Source organism: Netta rufina (genome assembly GCF_964035555.1).
Source record: "Netta rufina genome assembly, chromosome: 1".
Taxonomy (NCBI): domain Eukaryota; kingdom Metazoa; phylum Chordata; class Aves; order Anseriformes; family Anatidae; genus Netta; species Netta rufina.
The window spans coordinates 62,599,301-62,612,487 of record NC_140123.1 but is presented as its reverse complement, the minus strand read 5'-3'; the positions used below and the strand labels follow the sequence as shown (position 1 = coordinate 62,612,487).

General features: G+C 40.6%; 1 protein-coding gene across 2 annotated transcripts in view; it reads left to right on the top strand.

Annotated features, from left to right (window-relative positions):
- The window catches only part of TUBGCP3 (tubulin gamma complex component 3), a 53,019-nt gene extending 40,858 nt beyond the window's left edge, over window positions 1–12,161 (top strand). For both annotated transcript variants that reach the window (XM_084306987.1, XM_084306986.1), the window contains exons 14-22: window positions 1,157–1,346; window positions 3,168–3,303; window positions 3,716–3,784; window positions 4,954–5,089; window positions 7,609–7,697; window positions 7,834–7,965; window positions 8,400–8,540; window positions 9,206–9,322; window positions 11,027–12,161. In XM_084306987.1, coding sequence (XP_084163113.1) covers window positions 1,157–1,346; window positions 3,168–3,303; window positions 3,716–3,784; window positions 4,954–5,089; window positions 7,609–7,697; window positions 7,834–7,965; window positions 8,400–8,540; window positions 9,206–9,322; window positions 11,027–11,185 — 1,169 coding nt within the window. In that variant the 3' untranslated portion in view covers window positions 11,186–12,161. The remainder of the gene's footprint in view (window positions 1–1,156; window positions 1,347–3,167; window positions 3,304–3,715; window positions 3,785–4,953; window positions 5,090–7,608; window positions 7,698–7,833; window positions 7,966–8,399; window positions 8,541–9,205; window positions 9,323–11,026) is intronic.
- Window positions 12,162–13,187: the final 1,026 nt, after the last annotated feature.

Here is a 13,187-nt window from a genome sequence, read left to right as displayed (position 1 = left end):
TAAGTTTCATGTGTTTCACCTGACTAAGTAGTACTCTGCTGGTGTAGGGAACTTGAGCATAGCAATGCTTTATACAAGGAGCATATCTGTGAATGCTCTGCATGTGCTTGCACTTGATGTCCCACGGAGAGCTTTACAGGTTATTCAATGAGAGTTTGGAAATCTTAGTGAGTCATTGAACCACACACTATGAGGTCTCCCTCAATAAACAGTGAATCATTTGTTAGAGTAATTGTTCATTTACTTAGTTTAAAAGCAGTTTACTAGTTGATGATAAATCTCAGCAGAACAACAGGTCAAAATTGGTTCTAATGTTTAATGTCTGCAGTATGGGTTGAAATGAATCCTTGAGCAGGCAACATGTGGTCTTACACTCATTTGGTGCCTGGACCTCTAGTTTCTACCTTTTAGTGCAATTGTTGTAGAATTAAAAACTTGAAAATGAGAGTATATAATGCTGTGGAAGGTAGGTAAGCCACCTGGCAGTCCAGTATTTGGAGTTTTGCTCCATGTTGCCTGAAGAAGCCATGCTTTTCTTCTTGTATCTCATAACAGCATTGTTACAATCCCTTTCTTAACAAGCTTGTACTTGTACACGCTCCCTACTAAACAGTTATGTCCTACCTTCTGCCCCCAAATTGCCACACATTATATGTGGAGAAGAAAACACCAGGTTGCTGACTGCCCCCCAGACAATGCAAACATATTCCCTCCTCTCTCTTTCTGACTTCTGTGTGGGAACTCTTTTCTGTTGAATGCTTTGACTGATTCTTAGAAGATTTTTTTCTCCTGCCCTTAAAAGTGACTTCTAATTTAGATCTGCCTCCACCAACACTTTTCTCTAACTCTGCTCTTTTTGATGCCTTTTAAATAATTTGATTCTGTAAACTGAAAAATTTCAGCAAACTAAAAGAAATTTACTTTCTATGTAGAAGTGATAAAATAATGAGTTCATATGGGAAAGTACAGGCTGAGTACAAATTAAAAGCAGAGCTACGGGCTGCTTTAGACTTGCTTTCACTTTGGCTATGCCTAATGTATAATAGAGTGGATGAGAATAAATAGCAATTTCTCTGCTGGTATGTTTCAATTTCAAAGCTTGTTTGCCTCTTTTTTGTTTGAAAAAACACTAATTTAATTCTGATTTCTTTTCTAGCTGCTGATTTGTTCACAGATCTGGAAAATGCATTTCAGGAGAAAATTGACGCAGCTTATTTTGAGACCAGCAAATACTTGCTGGATGTCCTTAATAAGAAGTACAACTTACTGGAACACATGCAGGCCATGAGACGCTACTTACTACTTGGTCAAGGAGATTTTATCAGGCACTTAATGGACTTGCTCAAGTAAGAGTTTAGAAGGGTAATTATGTTGAATTTCTGATGCTCCCAAGTATGCATGATTAGCATAGAAACTGTTTTGCTCAGAAGAGGACACCTTAATTATCTTACTACTCAGTGGTTTACTTGAGCATCCTTTAATTTCTATTTGGGGTTGAGTTTCTTTGACCCTGAGGCTGAAATTTTGTTCTTTTTGGTAAGAAGTACATACAGTACCATTTTTGCAGTGTCTTGAAAAGCTGTACTAACGTAGCTTTACACTGAGTTTGTGACAGCCCCAAGGATGTTTGCACTTTGCTTCCTCCTGTCAGCAAATTTAAGCCGAAAAGTTCCGTTTCTGGTACTCTTGATGTCACGAGTTAGTATTGTTCTGAATGTTATGCTTCTATATTTTGTATGCGTTTGGTGTAAAACATTGTGTCAGTGCATTTTTAAAATTTAATTGATGCATCAGCAGCCTCTGTTTTAAGCACTCAAGTGTACCTGCAAGTATCAGTTTCAGTACATTGCGTGTATTTGCCAGCTGGCTGCTTCTACATGCTGGTGCTTCTGATAAAACTTAGTCTACTAGAAAGGTCCTTTGCAAAGTTTTCCTTTGGTCTAGAAGGCAGGCTTTGCAATAAAGCTTCCATTAACTTGTTTGTACGTGACCAGGCTTTTTTACGTGAAAAACAGGGTGAAGCAGAACAAGGTCGGGTATGTAGTGCTGGTATTACATTTGAGGTAAAAATAGCGAGGGGATTTCCAGTGCTGATGGGGGAGAGGATTGCAAGGCATTTGCTACTTGCATGTTGCAGCTCCTTGGAAAGTTTAAGTTGCGTGGAGGTGGTGGTGTTTTTTTTTTGTCAGCAGTTCTAACCCCATGAGATTGCTATCAGTTAAGTATCCCAAAATTGTGAAATAAAATTAGTGTGCTGTGCTAATGAGTAAATCTGCCTCATTTTAGATACAAATGCAACTCAAATGTCAGAATAGCTATGCTAGCAACCCTGGTAACGTGAAATGAGTGGCATTAATTCGGGATTAATTTACTTCTCGTGCTGATGTTCAGCTATATAGCTGCACACAAATAGACAGAAATGTTTTGATCATTGATTTGCTTTGTGGTTAAGATTGAAACAGTAATATGAGAGGTTTTAAAATTTTCAGGAAAGTGTTTCACTGTGTGCTGCAGTTAGTACCAAATTGCTGTTGCAGAGTATCTCAGTAACATGCCAGCACAGCACTCTAGGCAGTTGAGGGAAATGCATTTTTTCTTCCTGCTCTATTCTGCACCAGTGTGTCCTCACCTCAAGTAGCATGTGCTGTTTTGGACACCACAGTGTGAGAAGGATATAAAACTATTAGTGTCCAAAAGGGCTACAAAGATGGCGAAGGGTCAGGAGGGGAAGAGGTGTGAGGAGCAGCTGAGGCCCCTTGGTTTGCTCAGCCGTGAGCAGAGCAGGCTGAGGGGAGGCCTCATGGCGGCCTGCAGCTCCCTCAGGAGGGGAGCGGAGGGGCAGGCGCTGAGCTCTGCTCTCTGGGGACAGCGACAGGACCCGAGGGGACGGCATGGAGCTGGGACAGGGGAGGGTCAGGCTGGGGGTTAGGGAAAGGGTCTGCACCCAGAGGGTGGGCAGGCACTGGGACAGGCTCCCCAGGGCAGTGGTCACAGCACCAAGCCTGACAGAGTTCAAGTGTTTGGACACTGCTCTCAGACACAGGGTCTGATTTTTGGGTGGTCCTGTGCAGACCCAGGAGTTGGACTCCCTGATCCTTGTGGGTCCCTTCCAACTCAGAATATTCCATGCTTCTATGACTTTTCTTTTTTTTTTTAATAACTTCCAGGCCGGAGCTTGCACGACCAGCTACAACCTTATACCAGCATAACCTGACTGGAATTCTTGAAACAGCAGTGAGGGCAACTAATGCGCAGTTCGATAATCCTGAGATTCTCAAACGATTGGATGTTCGACTTCTGGAGGTCAGTTGCATCTTGGTGACTCTCATATGAAACATAAATGAGTAAAGTTACATTCTGTGTGTATGTGCGTGAGGACACAAATCTATGTGAAACAAAATTTTGGTATGTGCATGTGGTAAATACTATTTCGTCCACTCTTTTTCCATTGAAGTTTACTCTGAATTATGTAAACCTCATTTAATAAGTCTTCTCTTCCTATCTTACAAACATCAACAGTTGGGTGAGATATATCCCATCCTTGTGTCAAGGTTTATTTTGGCTTAATCTGCTGCTTTTGGTGACAACCTCCTGTATCCTGTATTGAAGTGGTTGCTTGTTTTTTCATGGTTTGTGGGGAATAGAAGAATAAGCAACTCTTGAGCACTAGCACGCTCTGGTTATTCACTAAAAGTAGTGTATCTTTTAAATACAGGTGTCTCCTGGGGACACTGGATGGGATGTCTTCAGCTTAGACTATCATGTTGACGGACCAATAGCAACGGTAATGCTGTATATTGCTGTTTGAGAACATGTCTTCCTGCTGAACTGGATTGCTAAATATTTTGTTGTTGAAATATCCTTTTTATTCTGAAGTGTATGATCGGATAGACCCCTTTTTTTGGCATCAAGGATGCACTCGCTATATAAACCGTAAGCCAAAATCTCTGTTCTTATATATTACAATTGAGTGCTGAAAAGCTACATTTAAAACATGAATTACTGAAAATCAGTAATGAATTTGTTCCAGCAGAGATTTTAGCATGTACTTAATAAATGGAGTGCTCCTCTTCTGCCATTATTACTAGGCTGTAGCAGCTGCTTTGAGATAATTTGAAGGGAACTAGAAAATGTATTTGGAGAGAACCTATTTGTATTACCTAAATAAAATTTCATAGATGTTCATTGGAACAACTGAGAAAACAAATATATTCATAGAATCAATAACACAATTGATCAGAATGTATTTAGCTTCTGTAAAGATATTCTAACATCAAAATGTGAGTCTGACCAGCAAAAGGAATTGTCGTGTATGTGTGTAATTTGAAAAGAGTGAAATGTTTTGTCTTTATTATGCTTACTCTATATTACATTTCCTCCCATATGGGATTGGAAGTGCTCAAAACCTCCTAAGAAATGATTTTGTCCTAGTATGTGGACTTCTAATTTTTTTTTTCATGCCTTTTTAAGTTGGCATGCTGGTAGAACAGTAAATGCATTGGTACTTTCTCAGCCTTCAATGAAATGGAACTGAAATGGAACATCAGAGCAGTGCTATGCCTACGTGGAAGAGTAATTTATAGAAAAACAAATAAGCTGTAATGCATTTCTACTTCATTTTTCTTCAGTCTTAGGAATGCAATGTGAAAACAGTGACAATGTGGGAATCCTTTTGGTGTTAAAATGGAAAAAATAAAATGGCAGTGTTGTAGGCAGGCATAGTTGAAGGGCACTCTGGACCAGAGCAGTGCTTTTATTGAATGTTAAATAACTCGGTTCAGGTCTTGAAGGAGAGTCTTCCTAGGAGCTCTGTACTTTCCAAGGATTTGTTCTACCAGTATTTACCGATAAACTACATGGGTCAGAATAGACAAGACTGCAAAAATATTCTTTGTCCTTCAAAACACACGGTGTCTCTGTTAAATTTGTAGTCATCTTTTGTTCGTTTTATAGGTGTTTACACGTGAGTGCATGAGCCACTATCTGAGAGTATTTAATTTCCTCTGGAGAGCGAAGCGAATGGAGTATATTCTTACTGATATATGGAAAGGACACATGTGCAACGCAAAGCTTTTGAAAAGTATGCCAGGTGAGAGGCCTGAGTGGATGACATACTTGTAAACTGCATTTAGATTGCTGTAGGTTATTTTTAAACTATTTAAAGAAAAGTCTGTTATTACAGAGGAATTTTATATTTTGTTGCTGTTACTGACTGGCTAATGACAGATGATGATGAAGATGAAATAGCATTGCTGGATATGGAGGTTTCCTGTTACTTAGTCCTTGATTATGAGTTTTTGTAGCAACGGGCAAATGAAACATCCCACATCTCTGAAAAGATTGTTACTCCTTCATCCCCTTTTCTTCATCTTCCTTGATGACTTTCCATCTGTACCCTGTGCCTCCCTTTTACTTCTGCTGGAAGAACTGAGTTTCAAACATACACACTTCCAAATTTACCAGTTTTATCTTCACTTGTTCATTTTGCATTTATTTAGCAAAGAACAGAAGAAGCTAAGATAAAAACAAACAGGTGTTTGAGCAGAAACAAAAAAAGCTCTTGAGTATAGAGTGACTCTGGCATGTGCTTAAAGGATTGGGACTTTTTGATCCCCCTTCTCAGTTGAGAATACGGTGGGTTTTTTTGAGCATTTGTACAGGCTTAATCTTGACTTTTCTGACCTAGCTACATATTTTTTTGGTAAAAAGTAACTGTTGAGGCTTACAATTCTTTGTGGTATAGTAGTGTTAACAAAAATATATTTGTTTTTGTAATTGGAAACTGTTTGGATGGGAGTGGACACCTTGTCCTCAGGAAGTTGCTGGTAAATAAACTCTTAAAACGATGCTCCAGTGTGAAAAGCTGATCTCGGGGACTATATGGGATGACTTTCTGTTGCCTTTCTGCTTCTGTGAGATAGGATTACTTTACTGTCATTTCCCTGTCCCAAACAAGTGCTTGTTTGACTCAAAGCCAGCAGTCTACTGTGTTCGCTCCTTCTGTTCTCTTTGAGTCAAGGGTACAGTTAACAGGTCTTATTCTCATCTCTGTCACTTGAGGGTCTTCAGGCGGGAACTGTTTCCTACTGCTAGAGTTTTGTTTATTCTCAGAAGACCTGCTTGGGAGGCCTTTCATATGCTTTGATATGGAACAGTCTTCTGTAATCTTTCTGAGATGAAATCTCAGTTGCTCGTCACCTTCAGTTTTGGCTACTTTTTAGTTAACACAAGCATTTAAAACGCTAGTCAAGATCTTATAGCTGTTGTTGGCAGAAAAAGCCTTTTGTTCTATTCCTGGGTGTGTGCCTCTGAGAGAGGAGAGTGTGTTTTACAAAGACCTGCCTTCTGCCTGGAGGGACGGGAGTCTTTCTCTCTGGCATGTCTAGGTTGGAAGCTGTGGATAGATTTATTTTTTTTCCTGCAGTACTTGGAGAGTCCACCCGAGCACTGATTTGAAAAGAAGCAGAAGTTGCTTTATTTTCTTTCTTCCTTCAGAATTGTACCTTGCGCTTCTGGTCACAGCGCAGTAAGTGGAAAACAGTAAGTGATAGGAGAAGCAGCTGCAGGGTGTTGTTTTTTTTCCAGTCACCAAGAGGTAACGTTGACTTTCTAGGGTATCTTTATTCACCATTTCCAAAACACCCTAACAAACAGCTAGGGATTTTAATGTTTTAAAGGAGTTCTTCTAGACCATAGTGTCAAGCTTGATCTTTTCCTATCAGGAATTTGAATAAGAAATTTACAGATGTACCCAGCTCGGATACGGTGAAGAATTTCTGTTGTGTAGCCAGACCTAAACTTTTTTTCATTGACCCAATTTAAAGCAGATGCAATAAAATACGTTAGGGATAGTTTTCCTGCAAAGGCATAAGAAACAAAGAACGGAGTACCTTGTTGTGCTGTCATTCAGATCGTTGGATGGTTCTGTAACATCCTAGATATAAGAATGTAAAATTCCTTTTGTAGAAGTCATGTAACTTGGTAAATTACTTTGGCAGCTTTTTAGAAGTGAATGCCTCTGTTTGGACATCTGCCTGATTCCTGAAGGATGAGTGAGGTGCTGAGGCCACGTTAACACGTTAACAGCTGAGGCCAGCAGTGACTTATCTGTGGGTCTCTGGTGGATCAGGAAGTTGAGCCTGGGCAACCTGAGTCACAAATTCCCTACCCCTGTTGTAACCACCCTCTCTTTTGTTCTCAGCATGGTAATATAAAATATGCCGGCTCTCTTATGAACTCGGGGTATGAGGGACCACAGAAGCAACAGCAGATCTGTGGCCTCAGATTTGCAGCCAAAAGACAACATGGAACATTTACTGTCTTTTGGTCCCTTGGGACTGAAAGGGTCTTTTTGACTTTAGGATGCTCTGAAAGTTTCCAGCAGCCTGAGCACACAATTGGTGTGGTCTTTGGCTAATGTCTTCTAGGAGTTAATTGTACAATGTTCCTTGCTCATCTGTTGCCTGCCAATATTGCTGCTACAATCCAAGACTAGCGGCTGTTTTATGATGTATTCAATTTGGTAGAAAAAAAAGAGTATGAGGCTGGTTTGATGGCTGTGCCTGTCCTTGCAGTCTTTAACATGCCATCTCTTTGGATTTTTTACAGAGCTTTCTGGGGTGCTGCATCAGTGTCACGTTCTGGCATCAGAAATGGTCCATTTCATTCATCAAATGCAGTATTACATTACATTTGAGGTATACTCTATCCACACAATTGGTTGCTTAAAAATGAAATACTTTTAATATTCTGTATGTGTTGTGTGTCTTAACTTTCAAAGAGCTTGTCATCTAGCAAATCAAAACAGCCCAATCCTGAATCATTGTGCTCCAGGTGCTTGAATGTTCGTGGGATGAACTCTGGAACAAGGTCCAGCAAGCTCAGGACTTAGATCATATCATTGCAGCTCATGAAGTTTTCCTGGACACTATCATAGCTCGGTGTTTGCTGGATAGTGATTCTAGGGTAAGTCTTCTCCTTCGCATTAAGTTGTAATCTGTGTGATCTTGGCTTATGTGTTAGGGTTAGGACATTCTTCCCTTTTGGTACAGGAGGAAGGGGAAAAGTCAGTTTTCTCCCTGTCATATTAGACCTGGTTACAGTAGGCTGTGCACTTACTCCTTGCACACACTGACAGATGTTGATTTTGAAACTTGTTGCACTTTTGGTGAGTTTCTTTTGGTTCTAAGAAGCTGCATTGTCATGCAATAACTGACTTGAAACTTGGCAAAATAACCTCTCCAGTTGGGTGTGGGAACATTTAATTTACGTTTAAATTTAAAAATAATTTAAATAACTTAAAATTTACATTTTAATTTACATTTCTCAAGAGTGGTAGTAACTTAAAACTCTTTTGCTGTGGAGCTCTTTCATTGTTTTGTTGCTGAATTGCCTCTCAGGTACTTCTCAACCAGCTTCGAGCTGTTTTTGATCAGATCATTGAGCTCCAGAATGCCCAAGATGCAATGTACAGAGCTGCTTTGGAAGAGTTGCAGCTGAGGCTACAGTTTGAAGAGAGGAAGAAACAGCGTGAGCTTGAGGTACAGTAAGGAGATTCCTAAAACATGAAGATGAATTGAGGCAGATATATTTCTCTTTTGATATCTCATATGGAGTTTTTCAATGTCATCTACAGCTATGAAAGAATTGAAAAATGTATCGATATAAACATAAAAGTCATCATCAGTAGCTAGTGTATTCAAACAGAATCCCTGACTGTCACTTTTAATTTCTCTCTTGCCCAAAACCTCTAGGTAAATAAATTTTTGCAGTGTTTTTTGGAGGACAAGAAGTTTAGGGCTGTAAAGGAAATGATATATTCTTGAATATTCTGAACCTTCTTGCAAAGAATGCCATAGCTGCATGCCTGCCTCCATACTGCCAGGCCGTGGGATGTGCAGGGCTGGTGGGAGACTCACTGGCTTTGCTTGTCTCAGTTTTCCTTAGTAATGGCAGTCTTTCTGTGAAGAACATGAGAACAACTTCTATAACTTGCCATTCCAGAGGAGGAATGTTATTTACACACCTTGAATATTTTCATGTGCTGTACAGCCACCAAGGGGAGAGATAATGTCACTATTAGAAGCTCCACATTTGGCTCTCCGTGGCGATGTTTGGTTTGTGTGAGCATGATGGTTCAGCCAGGCAGAAGGTGGATCCAGTTGTTGTGTAATGTTTGACTTCTTACTCATTTTGTCTGTGTTAGGGCAAATGGGGTGTAACTGCATCAGAAGAAGAAGAAGAGAACAAGAGGATAAAAGAATTTCAAGACTCAATACCCAAAATGTGCTCGCAGCTGCGAATACTCACTCATTTTTACCAGGTACCCCTTAGCTATTCTTTTTTTTTAATATGGACAATAAGTTAGTTAGAAAGAGAGGACACAGCACTGTGTGCCACAGCAGCCCTTCAGGGGTAGAGCCCAGGTCAACTGAAACCCAGGACCTTCCCCCTAACCCTTCTCGTGGCTTTCACACATGAGAAATTTGTGATGTGGTGTAGCAAGACTTTCAACTACTCTTATTTATCACCTTTGGCAAACCTGAAGTTAGGCCTTTTTTTATGATGTTGATTCTGAGTTTGACTTAAACCTCTAGGGTCTGCTTGTTGTCAGTATTTCCTATATTTTTGTAATTAATATCTGTAAACACACATTTAAATGTAGTAAATGTAAATATGCATTGTTTCCCTAGCTAAATAAATGAGCTTGAAGTGGTTTTGCTGGGTTTTTACCCAAATTTTCATTTTTTAGCTTGTAAAAGTAAGCTAGGTTCTTAACAGCAGTTGTAGTCATGACTTAGCACCTCTACATGCATGTGCACAGCATTTTCCAGCCCTTCTATCTGATGGTTTCCACCAAATCCATTTCTGTATTGAGTGTAGCTTTGCCAAGCTATAGCCGTCCTGAATGAAGTGCTGCATTGTCAAAAGAGTTAGTTCACGTGGAATTTTGGAGGAAAACAGAAATAGAAATACTGATGGCTTTTGTTGGCAGCTGTAGATATCCTAAGCTTTGATATGAGAACTTCAGATCTGGGAAGAATTTGTCTCCTGTGTCCAAATATTTGCAGTTCTCCGTCCCAGCAAAAAAAAATGGAACCAAATACCTTAAGAGGTGAAGACTGAGAAGAGATTGTAGTTTGTGTGCTCAGTGGGGCTGCTACAAGTTGGCAACGTACCTTTTGTCAGCTTGGACTGCAGCAGACCCTGCAACAGCCCTATTTTGAATAGAGCTTTTTAAAAGGCCAGCTTTTTCATGTGGTGCCTTCCTGGCCAGCCTTGGTCATCTTTGGAAGTAAGGAGGTAGTAAATGGGACGTGCCTAATTCTAGGCACGCTCACATTAGTATTTAGTGGAGATCAGGAATAAGCTCTTGAAGTGAGTTGTCCCACTCCCCCAAAGCTGTGTGCTCTCCTGCGTGCTGTGGAGCTCCTGCAGCCCCTGGGCTAGAAGTGTGCCTCCAGCTTCCTGAGTGCAAGTCCCGAGTAAAAGCTGCTTGAGGTATCTAGCCTAGCCCTGCTGTGCAGGTGCTTTTCTGTTCTGGGGTGCTACTTGGTTAGCACAGCATACATCAGATGCGTATTTTTAAACAAGCAGTGGTTTAATGCTGGGCTGGCCTGCCTTCTACATGCAACACCAAAGCAGTAAGGTTGCCTGTTTGGGTAGGTTGGGTCCTGAATGACTCCCAAAAATGGCAGGGCAGCCCTGAGGGCAGAGGCACAGAGGTGCTCCTCTCCAGCCCAGAAGCCAGACTGGAGAGTCCCAGCTGGGCAAGCGGGGTGATCTGTTTGAAAGCATGAAGCGTGTGTGGCGGCAGTTTGAAGATAAAATGAAGTTACAGGCTTTTTGGAGAAAGAGTGAATCCCACATAACTTGATTGCTAAAATTTGAGTACAAATTCTTGTGCTTGCCATTTCGTGACTTCCCTCTGCCTCCTTGCCAGGCTTGGATACCACCTGGCACGCCTGTGCAAAACACACCACTGATGTCACCTTAGCTGTCTCTTTGTTTTTTTTTTCTCATTCAGGGAATCGTCCAGCAGTTCTTGGTCTTGCTGACAACCAGTTCTGATGAAAGCCTTCGATTTCTTAGCTTTAGACTGGACTTCAATGAACATTATAAAGCAAGAGAACCAAGGCTTCGTATGTCTTTGGGCACTAGAGGCAGACGGAGCTCACACATGTGAGACAACTGCTAAGGACTGCACCTCGGTATCCGAAGGATGTTGAACCTCTTGTTGGACAAGGCAATCAGTGTTGACGTAATAAAACCAAATCGTGCGTGATAGGTGTCCACCATTTCTGCAGACAACATGTTTTCAGTCATGTGATCGTGTGACACTATATAGCAGAGAGCAAAAAAAAGTAGTTGTTTTTTTTACACTAACGTTTATAGAATTATCAGAGTCAATGGGCTTATTGAACCTCTTCGAATCATCCTTAGGTCATCCTTTTAAACAAATGCCAATTTTATTTGAGGCTTTGTAAGCTCTCTCCACTAACTTATATTTGTGTTGAGGAAATCACTTCTTTTGTTTTAGAAGGCATCATTTCCTTTTTTAACAAGAAAATAAGAAGGTTATTTTTTCTATATGTAATTGTTCTATTTGAAAAGAGCTTTTGTTAAAGCCAACAGATCAGGACACAGACCTAATGTCCTCATTACGAAGCTATCCAGCATTTCATTATGCTGATTTTCAGTTTTGTGATGTGTTTGACTGTGTAAGAAACTTTGTATCTGGAGACATAGACTTATATTTAATTTTTTCTTTGTTTTCAAGGTTTACAATTTGAAATAAAAAAAAAATCTAATAGGTAAATTATGTGGTTCCTGTACAGGAGAAACCTATAGAAACAGAGCCAGGAGTGAATCTATTGCACAGAAGATCTAACACAGAACAGAAGTTAAAGCCTCAGTACAATAAAAGGAAAGTGTCAGTTAAGACTGAAGGGATTGAAATAATTGATGTTCAAAATCTGATGTGTAGAAACAAACTGAATTGGGTAATGTTGACTTCATTCTCTTCCCTTGCCTATTTTTTCATTGTAAATATTTATATATTGCTGTCCAGATGCTGGGGAGAGGAGGGGTTCTTCTTTTGCAAAGTTGTCATTCTATCAGGTCATTTATTATGTTTCACAAGTACAAGCTTAGAAAAATAAAAACACAACTATCTTTCAAACATTTGGTTTGCTTTTTGTAATTAACACATTATGATTCTTTGACAGGGCAAGGAAGCAGGGGGTATTCACCTGTGGATTCTGCACTGCAGTCTTTTGGTACTAGTATTATCTGTACTTACAGCTGTGTGCAATTTGTTAACGAATAGTTCCCCTCAGGTGAAACAAGTCTGTGGCCTTTTTTTTGTCTTTACCCTTCTCAAATCCCTGGGAAGCAGCAGCAACAGCCAGGTTGTTGAGGCAAGGCTGGTATGTGGTGACAAGGGAGGTGAACTCTTCTGGGAATGATGCATAAAACTTTCAGCTCTGAACTATCAGGTTTGCCTTCCAGGATTCTGGTGCTGGTGGAAGCAGTGCTCCCCAAAATGTTACAGTGCAGGCCTTGGGGCTCTTGGCTTTTGTTTAATGAAGCAGGTAACCCAGGGCCCCTTAAAGAACCTGTCAGTGCGCCTAGATTCAAGGGAGTACTTGCAGGCAGCATTTCAGCTGTAAGAAAATACGGACCCTGAAGCAAGTGATAATTGGTGTGCCAGAGGAAAGCTGGAGGATTCAGAACTCGACATCATGTCCTGAGTGGCTTTACAGGTAGGAATACTCTGTTTTGGTGTGTGTGTGGTGGGAGTGTAGTATTCTTACAAAGTCTGAGAGAACTAAGAAGGTTATGGGACTGTGTTTTGACCAATACCTTTCTTCCACCAAAATCACTCAGAAATTTATCTGCATTAATATTCTTTTCCCCACTTCCTTGAGGGACGTGTTACATGACCCTGTATGTCATCAGACAATCCACAGGCCAGAGATGTAGCATAAACATCAAAGCTAGAGGACAAGATCTAGAAGAAAGTTTAGTCCTCTTTGCTGCTAAAATTATTGCAGCAGGACTCAGAAAACTCTATGGTAGCTATCAGGCTGAGAGCGATCATTTTGGGGTGATTCCACAGAAATCCATTGATTGGGAAGAGTCATCAGTTGCTCTCTCTGCCAGCTACACTGAGGGGAAGGAGCACT